The following is a 21,951-nucleotide window of genomic DNA, read 5'->3' as shown; positions in this document are numbered from 1 at the left end:
ATATTGATCAGAATTATATCATAAATAAATGATTTGTATACTTAGATATTTTGCTAGATAAATAATATCATGTAAGGCAGAATGTTTATTAGATAAGCCACATGAAAAATCTTGTTATATATAGTTGGTTAAATTTATTATTTTCATCACCTAAATTTTTTGAAGATGATTTTGATTGAAAACTTATAAATTCCTAATTTAAATAAAGTAGGTGTTTATTTTACATTATATCATTATATTTGTAAACTTTTATTTCTATATGGTTATATCCTAACTTTTTATTAATGTCTTTCCAGAATTTGCTCAACTCTGTTGCAAAAGGCTTTAGATTTGGTATGAAGATGTGAAGAAGGAGGGAATCATATTGTAAAATGATACTGACATATAGTTGAATGTGTCACTAAAAATAGTTGTAAAGGTTTCAGATTTCACAATCAATTAACCATTCATTAAGGATAATAAAAGAAGAGGGTTGCAACCCTGTCTTTGCAAAAGTAATCACCAATGACAATTCTTTAAAATACAGATGATCAAGTTACATTTCAATCCTACCAAATTAGAATCTCTGAGAGGCAACTCAGGATTGTTTTTTTTTTCTTTTAAGTGCCACAGTATATGTATTTTTTCAATAGCCAGGCTTGGAAACCTATTTCCAAGCAAAGTACAAGTGAAAATGTATATATGTGATTTTTCCAAAACACTTCAATTTTGCAAAAGTTTTTGAAAAATACTTTTACACAACTAGCTAAGGAATACTAACTAATGCATGAGTTTGCTATTTATAAAATAAGCTTTTGCGATAGTCTGTCCATATTGAGACTGAATAAGACCTTTACATCAATGCTATGCCCACCTCATAATATTCTATATGTTTTAAATAATGCATTTTCATTTTTGAAATGGTTAGGAAGAGCAAGACTCATGAAGAATCAGGTGGGAAATGTTTAGAACAGGGAAGGCAGCTCTGAGAGTTATTAGAGGGCAGAGCAATTGAAAAGTTGTGCTGCTGGCAATCTGTCAGCTTCAGGGAGCCAAGCTGGTTACCTGCCCTAGTAAATGTCGTCTTTTGGTTCCATCAACTCAAAAATGCTGTGTTACGTTTTTGTCGAGGTAGAATCATGGTAAATTCATGAACTAATGAATAATTCAGAATCAACATTTTATTGCTTCTGTTCAGAGTCTCTAATTGTTTCTTGGAATATTGAGGTGAAGAATGAGCTGATCTCTTGACCTGAAGAGAACTTGCCTCATCTTAAGGAAATGCTGTGTGTTAAGTGGTATTTTGTTATGAATGACATGCAGTTTCTTAATACCAGGTTTCTCAAATGACTAAATCCTCCATTTTCATAAATGTTCTTTGATATTTTTCTACATTGTTTATTGATTAAATTAGAAGAAATAAAAGGAACAACTAATTGTAGTAAATCTTTTCTTTTGCATTAAAAATATCTGGGGGCCAGGCACAGTGGTTCATGCCTATAATCCCAGTACTTTGGGAGACCAAGGCAGACAGATAGCTTGAGGCAAGGAGTTCGAGACTAGCCTGGGTAATATGGCAAAACCCTGTCTCTACAAAAATTACAAAAATTAGGTGGATGTAGTGGCATGCACCTGTGGTCCCAGCTACTTGGGGAGCTGAGGCCAGAGGATCACCTGAGCCTGGGAGGCGAAGGTTGCAGTGAGCTGAGATCATGCCACTGCACTTCTGCCTGAGTGACAGAGTGAGATCCTGTCTCAAAAAAAGAAAAAAAAATCTGGGTATGGATATCCTTTGTTCATCTTTTATTCTTTACTTTTCCCCCTGAGTTATTTCCACAGATGTGCCTTCTCATTTTTTCCCAGCATATTTTAATCAAGAGTCAAAGACTATTTCTCCATCTATGAGCATATGGAAAGTGTAGTAGCTGAACACATGGGCCCAGGCTTTCTGGGTCTTAATTCTGCTCTTGTCACCTGCCTACAGGTGAGCAGGCTACCTACACTTCCTGGGCCTCAGTTTCCTCATGTGTAAAAGGAAGATAGTAACAGTTCTTACCCTGTAGAGTTGTTTTGAGGAGTAATTAGGGTTGAATTAATACATGGAAGAGTTTGTAGCAAAGCCTGGAACATCATGTGTGGTATAATCTTAGATAATATCATTATTGACGGATACTTTAAAAACTTTTGTCCCCAAATGACCATATTTCTAGTGTCCTAATAAGTTTCATGAATACATTGATCTGTAAACCGACAGGGTTTTCTTAAGAAACGCTCTCCTCAAGAAGCAGAAATTCTTCGTCAGCTGTACACCGAGTCTTTCCCAGACATGTATCACTTCTGTATCCAGAACTTAGAATACAAGATGGAGGTGCTGGAGGCCTTTGTCATCATGCAGAGCATTCACATGCTTCAAGGACTGATTCCTCCAAAGGTAAATTGCTCAACTTTCTAGAGAAATTCTCTCTTATTAACTTAGCCATGCTGTGCAGAGTACTATAATTGAAATTAGATTTGGTTAGAGCTGTTGGGGAGGGGGAATATTTCAAACATGGATCCCATATATTTTGGTATTTTTCCATATCCCTTTAAAAAATAAAGCTAACCATGGATTTGGAATTTAGTTGCAGGTTAACAAGGTCATGCAACAGGTATCCTCAAATTATTATTATTATTGTGTGTGTGTTTTAATTCTTATACTTTGTGGATACATAGTAGGTATATATATTTATGGGGTACATGGGATATTTTGATGCAGGCATGCAATGTGTAATAATCACATCAAGGTGAATGGGGTATCTTTCACCTCATTCATCATTTCTTTGTGTTATGAACATTACAACTGAACTCCTTCAGTTACTCTAAAATGCACAACAGATTACTGCTGACTGCAGTCCCTGTGTTGTGCCATCAAATACTAGATCTTATTCATTGTATCTAACTGTATTTTTGTATCCATTAACCATCCCCATTTCCCCCTCCTCCCCACTCCCCTTCCTAACCTCTGGTAACCATCATTCTACTTTATCTCCATGACTTCAATTGTTTTAATTTTTAGCTCCCACAAATGCGTGAGAATATACCAAGTTTGTCTTTCTGTGCCTGGCTTATTTCACTTAACCTCCAGTTCCATTCACGTTGTTCAAATGACAGCCTCTCATTCTCTTTTAGGGCTCCCTTGTGTATATGTACCACTTTTCTTTATCCATTCATCTGTTGATGGACACTTAGCTTGTCTCCAATTCCTGACTGTTGCGAACAGTGCTGCGATAAACTCTGTTATTTATTTATTTATTTGTTTATTTTTGAGAGGGAGTCTCGGTTTGTCACCAGGCTGGAGTGCAGTAGTGTGATCTCGGTTCCCTGCAACTTCTGCCTTCTGGATTCAAGCGATTCTCCTGCCTCAGCCTCCCGAGTAGCTGGGACTACACCCAGCTAATTTTTGTATTTTTAGTAAAGACGGTGTTTTACCTTGTTGGCCAGGATGGTCTCGATCTCTTGACCTTGTGATCCGCCTGCCTCGTGATCTGCCCTCCTCGGCCTCCCAAAGTGCTGGGATCATAAGCGTGACCTACCGCGCCCGGCTAAACCCTGTTATTTTTAAAGACAGCTTGGTATTCCCAGAGTTCAGTTCCTCATTTGTTCTCCAGTTTTATTCATCCTTTCCCTTGTTCTTGGAGGAAAACTACTGTCTTGTTTCTATGTTTACTGTTTTCATTGCAACCCTAGAGCAACGTTTAGGTTTTAGAATCAAGTAGTAAAAAAACAAAATTTCTTTTCTTCTCAGGAGCAAGGCGGGGAGGTGAGCCGGGTACACCTGGGGCGGCTGTTCATGTTCGCGCTGCTGTGGAGCGCAGGGGCGGCGCTGGAGCTGGATGGTCGGCGCCGCCTGGAGCTCTGGCTGCGCGCGCGGCCCGCGGGGACACTGGAGCTGCTGCCGCCCGCGGGCCCTGGGGACACCGCCTTCGACTACTTCGTGGCGCCCGATGGTGAGGACACCCGCCCGTCTAGACGAAACACATGGGGGCCGTTCTTCCCTAAAAGGCCAATATTCATACAATATATATGTTTTTCTAAATGAGAATTAAAATTCTTGGCTGTAAGATATGAAAATGTTCATGTGTGACGAAAGTGAACAGTGGTTTCTTTCTTAAAAAATCTACTTTGATTGTATTTCAAATGCACAATTTCCTCTTGTTAAATATATTGTACACTAAACTTTCAATGAATTAAGCAACATTTAAAAAGCAAAGTCAGATCCATTTCTGACATTCATTCAATATAATCAGCAATTTATATAAAAGTTCCAAAGTTTAAAGTATATTTTTGCCAAATATGTGTGTATCTGTAGCTGTATATCTTTATCTCTGTATCTATACATACATTAAGGTTGTTGATGTGTTTATAAATATATAAAGTATATTTATACAAAAAATGAAGTACATATATACAGGTGTATAATATATATCAAATATTTAATATATATATGTATGGGTCTAGGATCTTTTGCCTAGTGAAAAGTGTGTGTGATTAGACATTTGAAAATGATCAATGATTTTAGATACATGCTATTCTCACTCTGTTCTGTATTTTTGTAATATTTCATATTATTGAAAATTAATCTATTTTTTAAAAAATTCCAAAACACTTCCTAGTATTTCCTAGGTTTACCACCTTGAAATTGTTCCTTGGGACATTTTGACTCAGCTAACACATACTTGTGTACTTAGATCTCTAATTTTAATGATCTTTATTTTATGGGGAGAATTTGGAAGGTGACCTCGTAAGATTTCAGGGATGTCTGCTCATTACAGCTGGGAGTTGAATTATTACTATGGAGATGGAAATGTCCCCTGTTCACCTCAGGTACGTGGACGCACTGGAACATGTGTACCCAGGAATATCTGTATCCGCCTGATACCACCCCAGAGTATGGCTCTATTCTGGTGCCAAATGTTGACAATGTGAGGACTGACTTTCTAATTCAAACCATCGCTAAACAGGGCAAGGTATGGCTTTTAATTTTTATTCACAGTAACATATTTTAAAATGTCTCTTAAAGACATGAAGCATCCTGCATTTATTTTAAAATGTTTTATGTTGCAGTTTAGAATAAGTGAAAATGTTACCTGAGCCACTATTCTTTTATTATTCCCCACTAAAATATGAGTTGAATAGTTCTAATTCATAAGTAATTATTTCTTATGTATGATTTGACAGAAAGTACATTTTGATTTGCTTTTCCCCAAAAGATTCCTTCTGTTTTGATCACTGAGCTAGTTTGCTAGGGCAGCTATAATGAAATACCACAGCCTAGATGGCCTAAACACAGCAGTTACCCGTCTCTCCGTTCTGGAGGCTGAAAGTCCAGGATGAAGGTGTTGGCAGGGTTGGATTCTTCAGAGGCCTCTCTCCTTATCTCATGGATGGCTGCCTTCTCACTTTGTCTTCCCATGGTGTTTGTGTATACAAATTTCCTCTTCTTTTTTTTTTTTTTTTGAGATGGAGTCTCTGTCACCCAGGCTAGAGTGTAGTGGCACAATCTTGGCTCATTGCCACCTCTATCTCTCGGGTTCAAGCGATTCTCCTGCCTCAGCCTCCCAAGTAGCTGGGATTACAGGTGCACACCACTGCGCCTGGCTAATTTTTGTATTTTTAGTAGAGATGAGGTATCACCATGCTGGCCAGGCTGATCTTGAGCTCCTAACCTCAGGTGATCCACCCGCCTCGGCTTCCCAAGGTGCTGGGATTACAGGCGTGAGCCACTGCGCCCGGCCACAAATTTCCTCTTCTCATAAGGACACCAGTTAGAGTGGGCTCACTCCAACGACCTTATTTTACCTTAGTCACCTCTTTAAAGACCTTATCTCCAAATCGAGTCACATTTTAAGGTACTAGGGGTTGAGGATTCAGGATATGAAATTTGGGAGGACAAATTCGGCCCATCACACTCAATCATTTTTTGAATTTTTTTTTTAACTCCCTCTATTTTAGGCTGTGCTGTTAATTGGTGAACAAGGAACAGCCAAAACAGTCATGATTAAAGGATTTATGTCAAAATATGATCCTGAAAGTCACATAATCAAGAGTCTGAACTTTTCTTCTGCAACCACCCCACTGATGTTCCAGGTACTGGTTCTTTGGTGTGGCTCAGTAAGCCCAAGTTTGTGATAAACTTTGGAGGCCCCAATCTCTACTAGTCTGCTTTGTCTGAATCTCATCTGAACTCTCATAGCCATGATGAATCACCCCCATACATCTTTCATTCTTTCTGTTATTCAATTGCAATAGAATCTTTCGCTAGTTAGATTATATTATCTTAAATTATGGAAAAATATAAAGCTTATATAAAGTGCTATAGGCCTCAGTACAGTTTAAAGTATCTATGTAGAAAATACTGTGAACATGCAAAACCCAAAACTGAAAAAAATATCATTTATTCCCCCACCTAAACCTACTTCCTCTCCCTAGAGTCTGCTTGCCTGAAGGTGTTCCTAATACTCTTTAAGACTAGTCACTTTGAAATCATCTTAAATGAGTCCCTCTTGCTCAGGTCTCAAAGGCTGTTAATGTACCAAAAGAAATGCATTTCACATCTCTTTCTTTATCTTCATGCTCCTTGTTTACATCTAGGTAATCCACTTCTGCATGATTGCATACCAGGGTATTGGCATGGAAGAATCCCAATATACAATTGGTTCAAGTTGAATTCTCTTTCAGTCTAGCTTTTTTTTTTTTTTTTGGAAATAGAGTCTTACTCTATCACCAGGGTGGACTGCAGTGGCGCGATCCTGGCTCACTGTAACCTCCTGTTTTCTGGTTTCAAGCCATTCTCCTGCCTCCAGCCTCCTGAGTAGCTGGGACTACAGGTGTGCACCACCACGCCCAGCAAATTTTTTGTATTTTTAGTGGAGATGGAGTTTCACCATGTTGGCCTGGATGGTCTCCATCTCTTGACATCGTGATCTGCCTGCCTGGGCCTCGCAAAGTGCTGGGATTACAGGTGTGAGCCACTGTACCTGGCCAGTCTAGCTTTTATACTTCCCAATCCCTGTTTCCTAAAATGCCACTTTAATGTCGTTGTTCCCTGACTTAACATTCCACTGTGGCTCCCATACTTAATTGCAACAAGGTATAAAAACTTAGACACTTAGATATGAAATATTTTACTCTATATATCACAGAAGTGTGAAAGAAAAAAAATCCTCGTTAGCATTGTTTATTTTTTTCCCAATGAAACCACCAGGAATGACCTAGATTTGCAGTGGTGTAAATGGTTCTTTTTCTCCTGGTCCTAAATTGTACAAGACCTTATTGAAACTGAGGAGGAAATCCTAAATGTCAGCACATGCTTCAGTGACTTGCCAGTTATCTCTCATATTTTTATGAGAACATTAATATATTGTCAAAAGACATATGTCATACATTGAAAATGGAAGGGAAATTTTTAGGGGAACACAAATCCAAAGAACTTTGCTTTTAATGAACTTTGTTGTTCTTTACTTGTTGGAATGAAAATATCAGAGCAATGAAACTTGTTGAAGGCATGGTTAAATCATGACTTTTTATCACTTAATTTAATTGGTGACAGCAGAGTGCCAGTACACTAAGGCCATTGATTAAACTTCTAAATAAGACTGTCAACTTCATTATACTCTTCTGGAGGAGATGGGATTTCCAGTATGGGCTATCCTTCTATCAAATAAATACCATTCATATAGTGTCTAGGTGGGAAGATCTGGATGGATGGTCAATCCCAAATTGCAGTGACTCAGTAGGGATATTTTCATATTTGGGAAATAATACATTAAATTACCCTATGCTGATAAGACACTAACATTATATGTGTTCCTTTAATATCGCTTTACATTTAAAGAGCTTTTGTTAGTTTTACCTTAGAAGGACATTCTCTTTAAAGGTTATAATTATCACATTATTTGAGGATGAAGGTTTTTAAAAATTGTACCAGAGTGCGATATTTTTTCATTATGTGAGGTGATTTTTCTAATGATTCACCCTTCATGAGAGTGTATTAAGTCTTTAGGCCTACAATGTAATTCTGACAGTAACTATGGCAGAGCTAATGCAGACTTCAGAAATTAAGGGCAGTGTCCCCACAAGACTGCCCTCACTCAGACACCACAAGCTCAAGGGTTCTCAAGACACCCATACCTCTGACCATGTGGCTACAAATTAGGCGATTCCCACAGCCCTCTCAGTTTCCAACATTCACTAGAATTACTTACAGAACTCAGAGAAGTGATATGCTTACTATTACAATTTTCTTACAAAAATACAAATAAGTGTCAGTCAAAAGAAAAGATACAGAGGGCAAGGTTTGGGAGGGTCCCAAATGCCAACCTTCTCTGTCCTCAGGATATGCTATCTTCTAGGCATAGCATGTATATCACCAACCTGGATGCTCACCTAAGCCTTGGTGTCCTGAGTTTTTATTGGGGTTTTATTACATGGGCATACTTGATTGCATCATTGGCCATAGGACAGAACTCAGATCTTTAAGACTGAACTCAAATCTCCATCAGCGCCCCTCCCAGAAGGTCAGCTGATATCACGTGACTTAAAACCCCAACCTTCCTATCACATGGTTGGTCTTTCTGGCATGAGTGATATGAGGGGCCCATGTGAATAATGGAGGCTTTTGTGTCACTCAGGACATTTCCAGGGTTTAAAGGCTCCCTCCCAGGAGCCAGGGACAAAGGTCAGCCCAATCCTTTATTATAAAACAAGGCCTTGTCACTGCATTTTTGTTTCCAACTCTGTGACATTTATCTATGCCAGGTATTAAAGATCTGTGATTTCTGTCTCTTTAACATGAAATATTTACTAATTTCCTGGAAAAAGCCATATGTTATCTAGAAAACCTGTTATTTGTTATACAAATTCATAAACCATATAATAAATTTCTATAAGTGGTACCATATTCAAATATAATAATTAGAAGAAGAATGAAATATTCTTTAGACTCCCATTATCTGATGCACAAGGCTTTAGCCTGATTTCCCACTGTTCTTCAGTGTGAAGGTGGAGTTAACATATCATTGTTTGTTTTTTCTGTTCAGAAGCATCACAGGATCATCCACTCTGTTTAGTGCCAGAGACTATTTTGACTGTCAAGCATCAGGGCCTTCTATTAAGCAAGACTCATTAGTTTTAGAAAGCTTTCAATTAGCCAAACTGTTGTAATTAACTTTCTCACTGTAATTTTCAGTAATTCATGCTAAACAGGGCTGATGGAGCAGAGGGTTTGTCTCTGTGTCTCCCACGTATCTGGATCCCAACCAAATTGAAATTGTAGATGAGAAAATAGATACTGTCCATTTCTCAGTTATTACCATGATGGCACACTGTCCAATGAAGGACACATGTCTGTTACTTGACAGGTTGTTTTCATCACGATGTAACTTTCACATCTTTTATCAGAAGGACTATTTATCGGTTTTTGCCTGGGATAATCCAGTTTACTTTCATTGTCTAAGATAAGTAATTAATAGCATCCTTTGCCACTATCAAAAGTATCTGCTTTGGATACAAATTATATAGTCATCCTATTTTTTGGCTAAGGGAATTTAGTCAGATTTTTAAGAAAGATGCCTCATTTTCTTCCCAGACTAATATTGTTTTTTTTTTTATTTTTGAAAGTAATTTACACATGGAAGTAGAAATTCAAACAATACAAAATGGTGAAAAGAAGAAAGCAAAAATTATTTAAGATACTTTCTGAAAAGTTTTCTCTTCTAAAAATAATTATAAAGTGTTTTGAATACAGCCACAATCTTACCAATGGTTACATAGGAATAGATTTTATTTTTTAAAAAATGAGACTCATAAAGCCTGGAAGAAAATTCCACACTTGTTTTTGGACCCAGAATCACTTTTCCAAATGACATCCTGTGAAGTAGATTAATCTATAAAATAGGTAACCATGAATTTGCTTTGGTGGAATTGGAGCTGGGCTCCTGAATCTCATTCCAGCCTCATCTTTTCGTCCTGTAAGGGATTCCTGTGGTTGCAGAAAATCCTTTTGGCTCCTCAGAGCACAGTTTGAAGACTAGTTTCCTGAGATAATATGTGAAAGTACGTATTTCATCATAAAGCTCTCTTAACATGTCAGGTTTTACTGTTGAGACTGATGCACTCGGGTGGAAGGAGATTCAAGCATTGTCTGAATTTACTTAGCTGGTGGCAGAACCTAGGCTGGAAACCAGGGCCCCGTGTGCTCTGCTGGACCACGCACCCACACGCTTCCTTCCATTGGCCTTTCTTTATCTATATTAATATCTAAATGGCTGGTTTATCACTTAGTGCACTTGTTTTATTTTTAGCTTCCAGTTAGGCATTATTGTATTTGCATGTGATTTTTTGATGTATTTTACTTTTAAAAATGTAGTATTGAGGATTTTAAACTCTCCTAATTTGAGAATATTTTCGTTTGCTTTTAGTGAATTACAATAAAATGGGAAGATGTTATTAGGCAGTAGAATTTCTTAATAAAGAGCCTAACTCTCTGTTTTTATCTTTTAGCTAATAGCATATACATGAAAACCTAAAATTAAGTATATTTTATATTTCTATTTAATTTTATGTAATGTGCATGAAAAATGGTTTAGGTACTAGCATATAGAAATACACATAGAAATAATAAAATAGCTTTACATTACTACATTAAGCTCATTAATTGCTTTCATATATATTATATCATTAATGCATAATACTCTGTAGTGTATTCATATGCATATATATGTATATGCATATGATTTATGTATCCAGGCACACTCTCATTTCTGGGTTGTATGATATCCAGAAATATCCAGAAGTGTCATTTATGAAATCACAGAGTTGATAAATGTGAGAAGCAGTAGTTTAACTTTTTTCCTGACTTTCAGCCTAGGCAGAGCTGTTTTGTAAGGCCTTGCAGGTTGTGTAGATTTTGCAGTGTCTCGTTCACAAAGATGATTGTGTGAATGTTGTACCCAAGAACTAGGCAATGCACCGTCACCTCAGCTGCACATGATCCTTCCAACACCCTTCCCAATGTAACGTTCCTCCCTGTGTCTTGTTGGGGAAATAGACATGTGCATAACCAAGTGTAGTTGACGTGATAAGTGCTGCTTATGGCATAATCTCAATGCTGTACTGTGGAGTCGGAGGAGTTTCTATAGGGGATTACAGAAATCAGCATCATGAAAGAGTTGATCATTACCTGGAAGAATTTAATATTTATATTATATTAATTTCCAGAAATTATAAAAGCTGAGTTGTCTATTAAGAAATTAATTCAGTAATTGAATTGTCCCTAGGTTTAGGGCTTCTAGCTCAGAAGGGAGGACGAGAGCTTTCCTCATCTCCATTTCTCAGCCTACCTGGTTTTCTGACCATCTGATTTTCACGTCTTAAAATGCTGCCGTCACAGCCTGGGTTAATGATGGTATCCTGTGTGTGTAGATAGACAGTGAGATTGGAATCTTGTTTAGGTTTTATAAATTGCATAAGATACTGTCATACTGACTACGATTCTCCAATCTCATAGTAAAGTGATTGTCTATTCTCAAAGAACAGTATACGTCCTTAGTGCAAATCCTTGCTAGAGATTTAATTAAAAAAAAAAATCACTAACTGGATTGAGAGAAGTGACATTTTTAGAAGATCATTCATCTAAATCAATATTTCATGAAGTGAATTTGGCTAATGATAATCCTGAGAGGTTTTTTTTGGCTTAGAAATGGCCACTCTAAGAATATGTAAATAAGGATCCCATAATGAATACTGTAAGCCAGCCTATGAGGTGAACATCACTTCAAGGTCTATGTGTGTGTTTTTTTTTTTTTTTTAACTGAATACAAATGAACTAAGACCCTGAAGGTCCAGAACAAAGACAGTGAGAAGGACTGTCTGGCAGTGAGACTGGAGGAGTAAGTAGTGGGCACATGGAGTAAGTCACTAACAGGGAGCCACCTGGAGTACTGAGGAGGATTGCACTGCCCTTTAGAAAACTCATTCTGGCTACAGAGTGGAGCGCATGGTGCAAGTGACATGGCTGCCCTCAGAGAGACCTGAGAGGAGACAATTGCCATCATTTCTCAGGAGGGAGGTTGGGCTGGACCAAGATGATAAAAGTGAGACTGGAAACAGACCAAGGATCATTCAAGCTGTGGTTAGGAAGTAGAACTGCCTAACCACAGTTGGTCGAGTAGAGGTTTATATTAGTCTGTTCTTGCACTACTATAAAGAATGACCTGAGACTGGATAATTTCTAAAGAAAAGAGGTTTAATTGGCTCACGATTCCATAGGCTGTACAGGAAAATGGCTGGGGAGGCCTCAGGAAACTTTCAATTGTGTTGGAAGGGGAAGTAGAGAGTGAAGGTGGAGGTGCTGCAGACTTTTAAGCAAACAGATCTCATGAGAACTCACTCATGAGACAGCACTGAGGGGATGGTGCTAAACCATGGGGTGATCACGAGTCGCTTCCCACCAGGCCCCACCCTCAACATGGGGATGACGGTTACACAGGAGGTTTGGGTGGGGCACAGAGCCAGGCCATATCAAGGGGTTAGAGGGAGGCGTAAGAGAGTGAGCAAAGTCAAAGATGACTCCAGGTTTCTTGTATTTATGCAACAAATACTCACCAATAAACACACAGTACCAGATACCCTTCTAGACACTGAGGATGAAGTAATGAGTAGAGTAAGGTAGACAAGCTGCCTTCCCTCCTAACCTTCTAGTGGAGGAGATAGGCAATAATCTAATAAGCGAACCTGCTTATTTGGTTTCATTAACTGGACTGCAGTTCATAACAGCAAAAAAATGGATGGGGTGGGAACACCAATCAAAGAGATTGGGAGGAACGTGGGTGGCAGAATGCAACACAGATGATCTGCCATTCTTTAGATGGATTTCTTTGGGGGAGATGTAAAATTCTAGATAAAACTATGAATCATGCAATATAGCCATTGTGTATGACTCATAAAGAAGTTTCCAGGATTGACTGGAGTCAGGAAAGGCATTTTAAGAGGTCGTGACATTAATCCCTGTGAGAAAGAAAGACATAATGGGATGGAGGCCTGCTGTTGTTAGGCAGGAAGAGATGGTTTAGAAAGCAGTGTTGAAATTAGAATAGAAAAACTCGGTGTTGTTAGATGTAGAAATGTTTAAATGGGCAATAAATAGTTGGTGTCAGTCCCTTGAGTTGAGCACCCCGAAGGAATGCACTTTGTGCTGAGTAAGGAAGAGGAGTTTATGTTTGAATATGTTTATTTTTGTGATGCTATGGAACATCCAGCTGGGAAAGATCAGATGTCCAAGTATAGAGTGTTTTCAAACAGCCCAAATAGATTGCTATCTAAAGGAGTAGAGAGAGCATGCAATATAGGTAGAACACGCCTAATCTGAAAATTCAAAATTCAGGTTGTTCCGAGGTCCAAAACTTTTTGAGCACTGGCAAGCTCAAAAAATTTCATACCTGACTTCAAGTGACAGGATGTAGTCAAAATGCAGGTGCACAACACACAGTTTATTCAGTGTCCCCCACAAAAATAGACCCTGCCAGCACTCTCCAGCTTTCACATCTTTTTAGCACACTCCCAGATTCCCCTATGCAAGCATGTCCTATGTATATTGTTCAATTTTGCAAACTTTGTTTCATGTACAAAATTGTAGAAATATAAGATATTTAATTTTAAATATTTTTAAATAAAATGTAAATAAACATATAAATGCACATTTAAATACATACATGCATACACACATACATATTATATAAAATTACTTCCTGACTGTGTATATAAGGATATATAGGAAACATAAATGGCTCTCATGTTTAGATTTGGGTACCATCCTCAAGATATCTCATGGTGCATATGCGAATATTCCCAAATCTGAAAATGTTCAAAATACAAAACACTTCTTGTTCCAAGCATTTCAAAGAAGGCATAGCCAACCTGCATTGCATTTCAGGGTTCAGGAGGTCTTACCAAACTCCATGACTCATTAGGTAACCGTTGAATCAGCAGCAATTCTAAAATTGAAAGAAGTCTCAACTTACAGATTCACAAGTTACTTAATTTTTCTCCCTATTTTGTTGTGCTTTTGTCAGTTTAACTCTTTTATGACATGTACAGCTTAGTAGTGATTTCCTATCATTTCCAAAAAAATCAGGGTTATAATGAAGGGGAAGAGAGTATAGGTATGTGGCTATTACTCTGTGTTACTCTAACTATCCCACCTAGTACTTTGTAGCTCTTTATAAAGCCTCGCAATACATAAAATCTTCATGTGCCCAAAAGTGTTCATTAATTTGACATGGGACAATATGGAAGTCCTAGTTGGCCATAAGGAGGTGTCAGGAGATAATTTATTGGCTTATGCATTTAAATTCATTGAAAAGAAGGGCAGATTTATCCTAGTACATTAAACAATTTTGCTTTTATGTGTGGCAGGGTATGAAATTTTCTTTGCCATTGTACTATTTCATTGAAGATTTGCTTTGTGATTGAATGAGTTGTGATATATTTATATCTCATTCTATTTAAAAATAGTGAAAAATTTTCACATCCTTTGCAATTAATTATTCATTAAAATAATGAGGCCAGGCACAGTGGCTCATGCCTGTAATCCCAGCACACTGGGAGGCTGAGGTGGGTGGATCACCTGAAGTCAGGAGTTCGAGACCAGCTTGGCCAACATAGTGAAACCCCATCATTACTAAAAATACAGAAATTAGCTGGGTGTGGTGGTGGGCGCCTGTAATACCAGATATTGGGAGGCTGAGGCAGGAGAATTGCTTGAACCTGGGAGGCACAGGCTGCACTGAGCCAAGATTGCACTCCAGCCTGGGCAATAGAGCAAGACCCTGTCTCAAAAAATAAATAAAATAAATAAAATGATTATGAAAACTTACAATGTGCAATTACTGTGAAGCTTCTCAAGAACAGTTGCATAGAGCTTTTTGCTTTTTAAATTTTGCTTATATTTTGTCTCATTTTGTGGTTATGTCTTGTTCATAAAAGTCATTATTAACTGTTTTTATCATGAAATAAAACATTTTTTGGATAAGAGAAGGAGAATTTATTTTATCTCAGCATACTTTCTCCTGTATTTATACATGATCTTTAACATGATTTAAAATCATGCACCAGTAGATTCCTACAGTGATAGAAATGAAATGAGCTTTTGAGTTTTGAAGCTTCTGGAGTCTGAGAACGTTCAAGCCCTTTCTGTTTGCTTTGCGGTGCTAGACTCCAGTTACTCAGTGCGTACATTTTGAAGGGCGATCCGTTCCCAAGCCACATTGCACTACCGCGGACATGAGAACAGCAGTCAAGAGCCTGGAGTCCTCTCCTCACATCCTCTTCCTACCCCTTCTAATGCCCCTTCTGTCAGTTTTAGTGTCTCTCTGCATACTGCCAGGAAGGTTTTTTATAGAGTGCAGTGTGGTCTCCTCTTGCACCACCTAAGCTCAGAATGTAAAAATGAGAGAAGACGTTAAGTGGGCTTTGTTCACTGTGTCAGGGAATGAGAATTGCATCAGTGTGATTGCATCTGCCCAGAAGAGTGGGTATGGGCTGTGCCAGGTGACAGCAGCCAGTTTCAGCCTTCGGAGCATGACGGGCTGTGCAGCTCAGAGTGCAGACCTCAGAAGCTTCTCGCACAGTAGCCCTGTTTAACTTTGTTGCTGGTTATAGGGAAACTATTACTTCGAATAATGGTGAACAAAGTGTCACCAACAGAAGCTTGATAAGATAAATGTTTAGAACAGAATCGTCTCATCTCATTCAAAATTCACATTGGTTAGAATTTCATTTCCTTCTAAATTAAACTGAAATTTCAAAGTTTGTGAGTGTTATACACGGTAATTTAGGTAATTTAGGACTTGTTAGAATTAAGGGGGAAAATCTGGCTTTTTCTAAAAATTTATATTAGTTCAGAAGTTACCAGTTTTTATTGTTTTTTTAAAAAACACTTGACCATGTTTTAGGGGATATTTTCACAAATGTCTCTGTTGATTTTCTTTTTTCACAGAGGACAATAGAGAGCTTTGTGGATAAACGAATGGGTGCAACGTATGGCCCTCCGGCAGGAAAGAAGATGACCGTTTTTATTGATGATGTGAATATGCCAATAATCAATGAATGGGGAGATCAGGTATAGTCATTCTATTGTGCATTTTATTTCTTTAATTCAGTATTGATTTATTCTTTGAAGAGTTTAAAAAATTTTTTTAAATTTTTTTTTACTTTTTAAAGATATAATTCCTGAGTTACAGTAAAGTTAATTCTTTGGAAAAACTCCAAGAGTTAGGTTCCAGGGTTGGAAAGGAATGATGTCTTAATTCGGAAAGTTGTCTTTCTTAGGTTACGAATGAGATAGTGCGACAATTGTTGGAACAAAACGGATTCTATAACCTCGAGAAACCTGGGGAGTTCACCAGCATCGTGGACATACAGTTTTTGGCAGCCATGATCCATCCTGGTGGTGGACGCAATGACATACCCCAAAGACTCAAGAGGCAGTTCTGTATATTTAACTGCACGCTGCCCTCTGAGGCTTCCATGGACAAGATCTTTGGTAAAGTAAACGTTAAGAGGGCATGGAGTGGGAGGGTGAGGAGGAACACCTGCCTGTGTTCCTTTTGGAAAATCTTCACCCAGAGACCCACCCAGAAAGAGCATTGGGTGGCTACTTGTCTACAGCCTCCATCATTCTCAAACAACACATTTCACTTCCTGTAGGGATTGATTCTAGGTGTGTGCTGATTTGGATGCTTCAGTAGATCTTGTCCATCTTTGGTTTTCTTTAACTGTTTCTAACTTTGTAAGCAAGGAGGTTTAACATTACATGAACACGGAAGTGCAATTGTTTTCCCCTAGATTAGATTGTTTCCTCATGGGTACATAGCTTTGAAGTCTGGATTACTATGTTCCATATCAAAGTTTATGTAGCTGATACTTTAACCAACCCATAGAATGACATTCGCCAAAGAAATAATGGTACCCAGAGTGGAGATTAGTCTGAGTAATTTACTGGGTTGTAATAAGTTATTGATTGATTAAATATGTAGTGTTTTGTAGATAATTTAGCTGAACAATCACTAGCCAAATAAGTAACCATATATGCCTAATCAAGTAATAAACATGCACTTATGACTTATTTGTGCAGAAAAGAGTGTAAAGGATTGAAAACATTTAGGTTAAATATTTCGTTTACAGTTTCTGAAGCTATTGAGAAAAAGCTCTTTAGGATTACCCTTGTTAATTTCTGGCAAATGAAAATGTCATCTGGGTGTCCCAAGCTAGTGAAGTATGGCAGTAATCTGCCCTTAGTCACAGCAGTGAGCAAGGTCTGGAAACCAACACACATTGGAGTTATCTAAACTTGAGAAAAGTAAAATGGACCAGAAAGAATCACTGTTACCATCTTTGATTATTCCTTATTGCCTGGAAAATTTTACATATAAAGTAAATGAAAGTATTTTATAATGTATGGAAAGGCAACGACAGAAAGGAGAATTCTTAGAGGACTTATAAAAACATTTCTCTTCTGTTTTTATAAGGCAACTTCATACATTTATCATTGTTACCCATTTAATAATATTGAAGTGCTGCAGCCAGAATTTTCAGCAGTATTTCTTAATCAATTTTCAGTGTTCTGAATACTTATTTACTTAAACCTGTATCTATTTTTTGGGATACTGTATTTGAAAAAGCAAGAGAACATTAACATACTTTTAAATATGATTATTTATTAAAATATATAATGACATTTGTGCAAACCTGATACTATAGTATTTTTCATTTTCATTTAATTTTGCTGAATGACTAATCAACATGCTGTAATTTCTCTCTTTTCAGGTGTGATTGGGGTAGGCTACTACTGTACTCAGAGGGGTTTCTCAGAAGAAGTGAGAGATTCTGTGACAAAATTGGTGCCCCTGACACGCCGACTATGGCAGATGACCAAGATTAAAATGCTTCCCACCCCTGCAAAATTCCATTATGTGTTTAACCTACGAGATCTTTCTCGGATCTGGCAGGGAATGCTGAACACTACTTCACAGGTCATCAAGGAACCAAATGTAAGTGGCACCAAAAAAGAAAAACAAATAACATTGCTGTCAATCATATATTCTAAATAGTTTTATTAATTTATTTTTTACTTGAACTATGAAAATTTTTTGGAATGTTTCAGCATGGGTATTCTTTTTTTATTTTTTATTTTATTTTATTTCATTTTTATTTTATTGTACTTTAGGCTCTGGGGTATGTGTGAAGAACATGCAGGATTGTTGCATAGGTACATACGTGGCAATGTGGTTTGCTGCCTCCATCCGCATCACCTATATCTGGCATTTCTTCCTATGTTATCCTTCCCCAACTCCCTACGCACCACTGTCCTTCACCTAGTCCTCCCCAACAGACCCAGTGTGTGATGCTCCCCTCCCTGTGTCCATGTGTTCTCCTTGTTCAATACCCAACTATGAGTGAGAACATGTGGTGTTTGATTTTCTGTTCTTGTGTCAGTTTGCTGATAATGATGGTTTCCAGGTTCATCCATGTCCCTACATAGGACACGAACTCATCATTTCTTATGGCTGCATAGTATTCCATGGTGTATATGTGCCACATTTTCCCCGTCCTATCATCATTTCCCCCAGTCTATCATCAATGGGCATTTGGGTTGGTTCCAGCTCTTTGCTATTGTAAACAGTGCCACAATGAACATACATGTGCATGTGTCTTTATAATAGAACGATTTATAATCCTTTGGATATATACCTAGTAATGGGATTGCTGGGTCAAATGGAATTTCTATTTCTAGGTCATTGAGGAATCACCACAGTGTCTTCCACAATGATTGAACTAATTTACACTCCCAACAACAGTGTAAAAGTGTTCCTATTTGTCCACATTCTCTCCAGGATCTGTTGTCTCCAGATATTTTAATGATTGCCATTCTAACTGGCATGAGGTGGTATCTCAATGTGGTTTTGATTTGCATTTCACTAATGACCAGTGGTTATGAGCATTTTTCATAGTTTATTGGCCTCATATATGTCTTCTTTTGAAAACTGTCTGTTCATATCTTTTGCCCACTATTGAATGGGTTTGTTTTTTGCTTGTAAATCTGTTTTAGTTCTTTGTAGATTCTGGATATTAGCCCTTTGTCAGATGGGTAGATTGCAAATTTTTTTTCCCATTCTGTTGGTTGCTTGTTTACTCTAATTGTTTCTTTTGCTGTGCAGAAACTCTGGAGTTTAATTAGATCTCATTTGTCTATTTTGGCTTTTGTTGCCAATGCTTTTGGTGTTTTAGTCATGAAGTACTTGCCTATGCCTATGTCCTGAATGGTTTTGCCTAGGTTTTCTTCTTGGGTTTTTATGGTGTTAGGTCTTATGTTTAAGTCTTTAATCCATCTGCAGTTAATTTTAGCGTAAGGTGTCAGGAAGGGGTCCAGTTTCTGCTTTCTGCACATGGCTAGCCAGTTTTCCCAACACCATTTATTAAACAGGGAATCCTTTCCCCATTGCTTGTTTTTGTCATGTGTGTCAAAGATCAGATGGTTGTAGATGTGTGGCATTGCCTCCAAGGCCTCTGTTCTGTTCTATGGCCTATATCTCCGTTTTGATACCAGTACCATGCTGTTTTGATTACTGTAGCCTTGTAGTATTGTTTAAAGTCAGGGAGTGTGATGCCTCCAGCTTTGTTCTTTTTGCTTAGAATTGACTTGGCTATGCAGGCTCTCTTTTGGTTCCATATGGAATTTAAGGTGTTTTTTTCCAGTTCTGTGAAGAGGGTCATAGGTAGCTTGATGGGGATAGCATTGAATCTGTAAATTACTTTGGGAGTATGGCCATTTTCACAATTTTGATTCTTCCTAACCATGAGCATGGAATGTTTTTCCAACTGTTTGTGTCCTGTCTTATTTCCTTGAGCAGTGGTTTGTAGTTCTCCTTGAAGAGGTCCTTTACATTCTTTGTTAGTTGAATTCCTAGGTATTTTATTCTCTTTGTAGCAATTGTGAATGGCAGTTTGTTCTTGATTTGGCTCTCTTTAAGTCTATTATTGGTGTATAGGAATGCTTGTGATTTCTGTACATTGATTTTGTATCCTGATACTTTGCTGGAGTTGCTTATCAGTTTCAGGAGATTTTGGGTTGAGACAATGGGGTCCTCTAAATATACAATCATGTCATCTGCAAATAGAGACAATGTGACTTCCTCCTTTCCTAATTGAATACGCTTTATTTCTTTTTCTTGCCTGAGTGCTCTGGCTAGAACTTCCATATTACATTGAATAGGAGTGGTGAGAGAGGGCATCCTTGTCTAGTGCCAGATTTCAAAGTGAGTGCTTCTAGTTTTTGCCCATTCAGTATGATATTGGCTGTGGGTTTGTCATAAATAGCTTTTATTATTTTGAGACATGTTCTGTCGATACCTAGTTTATTGAGAGTTTTTAGCATAAAGCGCTGTTGAATTTTGTCAAAGGCCTTCTCTGCATCTACTGAGATAATCATGTGGTTTTGTCTTTGGTTTTGTTTATGTGGTAGATTCTGTTTATAGTCTTGCGTATGTTGAACCAGCCTTCCATCCCCGGGATGAAGCCTACTTGATTGTGGTGGATAAGCCTTTTGATGTGCTGTTGCAGTCGGGTTGCCATTATTTTATTGAAGGTTTTTTCATCTGTGTTCATCATGGATATTGGCATGAAGTTTTCTTTTCTTGTTGAGTCTCCACTGGGTTTTGGTATCAGGATGATGTTGGTCTCATAAAATGATTTGGGAAGGATTCCCTCTTTTTGGATTGTTTGGAATAGTTTCAGAAGGAGTGGTACCAGCCACTCTTTGTATGTCTGGTAGAATTCGGCTGTGAAACCATCTGGACCTCGGCTTTTGTGGTTGGTAGGCTATTAATTGTTGCCTCCACTTCAGCCCTTGTTATTGGTCTATTCAGGGTTTCAAATTCTTCCTGGTTTCAGCTTGGGAGGGTGCAAATGTCCAGGAATTTATCAATTTCTTCCAGGTTTACTGGTTTGTGTGCAGAGAGTTGTTTGTAGTGATCTCTGTGGTAGTTTCTATTTCTGTGGAATCTGTGGTGATAGCCCCTTTATCTTTTTTTATTGCATGTATTTGATTCTTCTCTCTTTTCTTTTTTATTAATCTGGCTAGTGGTCTATTTCATTGATCTTTTCAAAAAACCAGCTCCTGGATTTATTAATTTTTGAAGGGTTTTTTGTGTCTCTATTTCCTTCAGTTCTGCTCTGATCTTAGTTATTTCTTGTCTTCTGCTAGCTTTTGAGTTTTTTTGATCTTGCTACTCTAGCTCTTTCAATTTTGATGATAGGGTGTCAATTTTAGATCTTTCCTTGCTTCTCATGTGGGCATTTATTGCTATAAATTTTCCTCTAGACACTACTTTAAATGTGTCCTAGAGATTCTGGTACATTGTATCTTTGTTCTCATTGGTTTTGAGGGACATCTTTATTTCTGCCTTCATTTCATTGTTTATCCAGTTGACATTGAAGAGCCAGTTGTTCATTTTCCATGAAGTTGTGCAGTTCTGAGTTAGTTTCCTAATCCTGAGTTCTAATTTAATTGCACTGTGGTCTGAGAGACTGTTATGGTTTCCATTCTTTTAGATTTGCTGAGGAGTGATTTACTTCCAATAATGTGGTCAGTTTTAGAGTAGGTGTGATGTGGTGCTGAGAAGAATGTATATTCTCTGGATTTGGGTTGGAGAGTTCTGTAAATGTCTATTAGGTTTGCTTGGTCCAAATTGGAGTTCAAGTCCTCAATACCCTTGTTCATTTTCTGTCTTGTCGATCTGTCTAATATTGACAGTGGAGTGTTAAAGTCTCCCACTATTATTGTGTGGGCATCTAAATCTCTTTGTAGGTCATTAAGAACTTGCTTTATGTATCTGGGTGCTCCTGTATTGGGTGTGTATATATTTAGAATTGTTAGTT

The 21,951-nt window shown here is 37.8% G+C and overlaps 1 protein-coding gene across 1 annotated transcript in view; it reads left to right on the top strand.

The window, feature by feature from the left end:
- The window catches only part of DNAH5 (dynein axonemal heavy chain 5), a 373,821-nt gene that overhangs the window by 222,442 nt on the left and 129,428 nt on the right, over nucleotides 1–21,951 (top strand). The window contains exons 44-50 of the mRNA XM_064375875.1: nucleotides 2,234–2,410; nucleotides 3,764–3,965; nucleotides 4,843–4,985; nucleotides 5,971–6,105; nucleotides 16,013–16,135; nucleotides 16,345–16,558; nucleotides 17,842–18,065. Of these exons, the coding sequence (XP_064231945.1) occupies nucleotides 2,234–2,410; nucleotides 3,764–3,965; nucleotides 4,843–4,985; nucleotides 5,971–6,105; nucleotides 16,013–16,135; nucleotides 16,345–16,558; nucleotides 17,842–18,065 (1,218 nt within the window). The remainder of the gene's footprint in view (nucleotides 1–2,233; nucleotides 2,411–3,763; nucleotides 3,966–4,842; nucleotides 4,986–5,970; nucleotides 6,106–16,012; nucleotides 16,136–16,344; nucleotides 16,559–17,841; nucleotides 18,066–21,951) is intronic.

The sequence above is a fragment of the Aotus nancymaae genome, unplaced genomic scaffold (genome assembly GCF_030222135.1).
Source record: "Aotus nancymaae isolate 86718 unplaced genomic scaffold, 86718_ANA_hifiasm-v0.15.2.pri h1tg000014l, whole genome shotgun sequence".
Classification (NCBI taxonomy): domain Eukaryota; kingdom Metazoa; phylum Chordata; class Mammalia; order Primates; family Aotidae; genus Aotus; species Aotus nancymaae.
The sequence above is the reverse complement of the archived record's forward strand: the minus strand, read 5'-3'. Positions and strand labels throughout refer to the sequence as shown.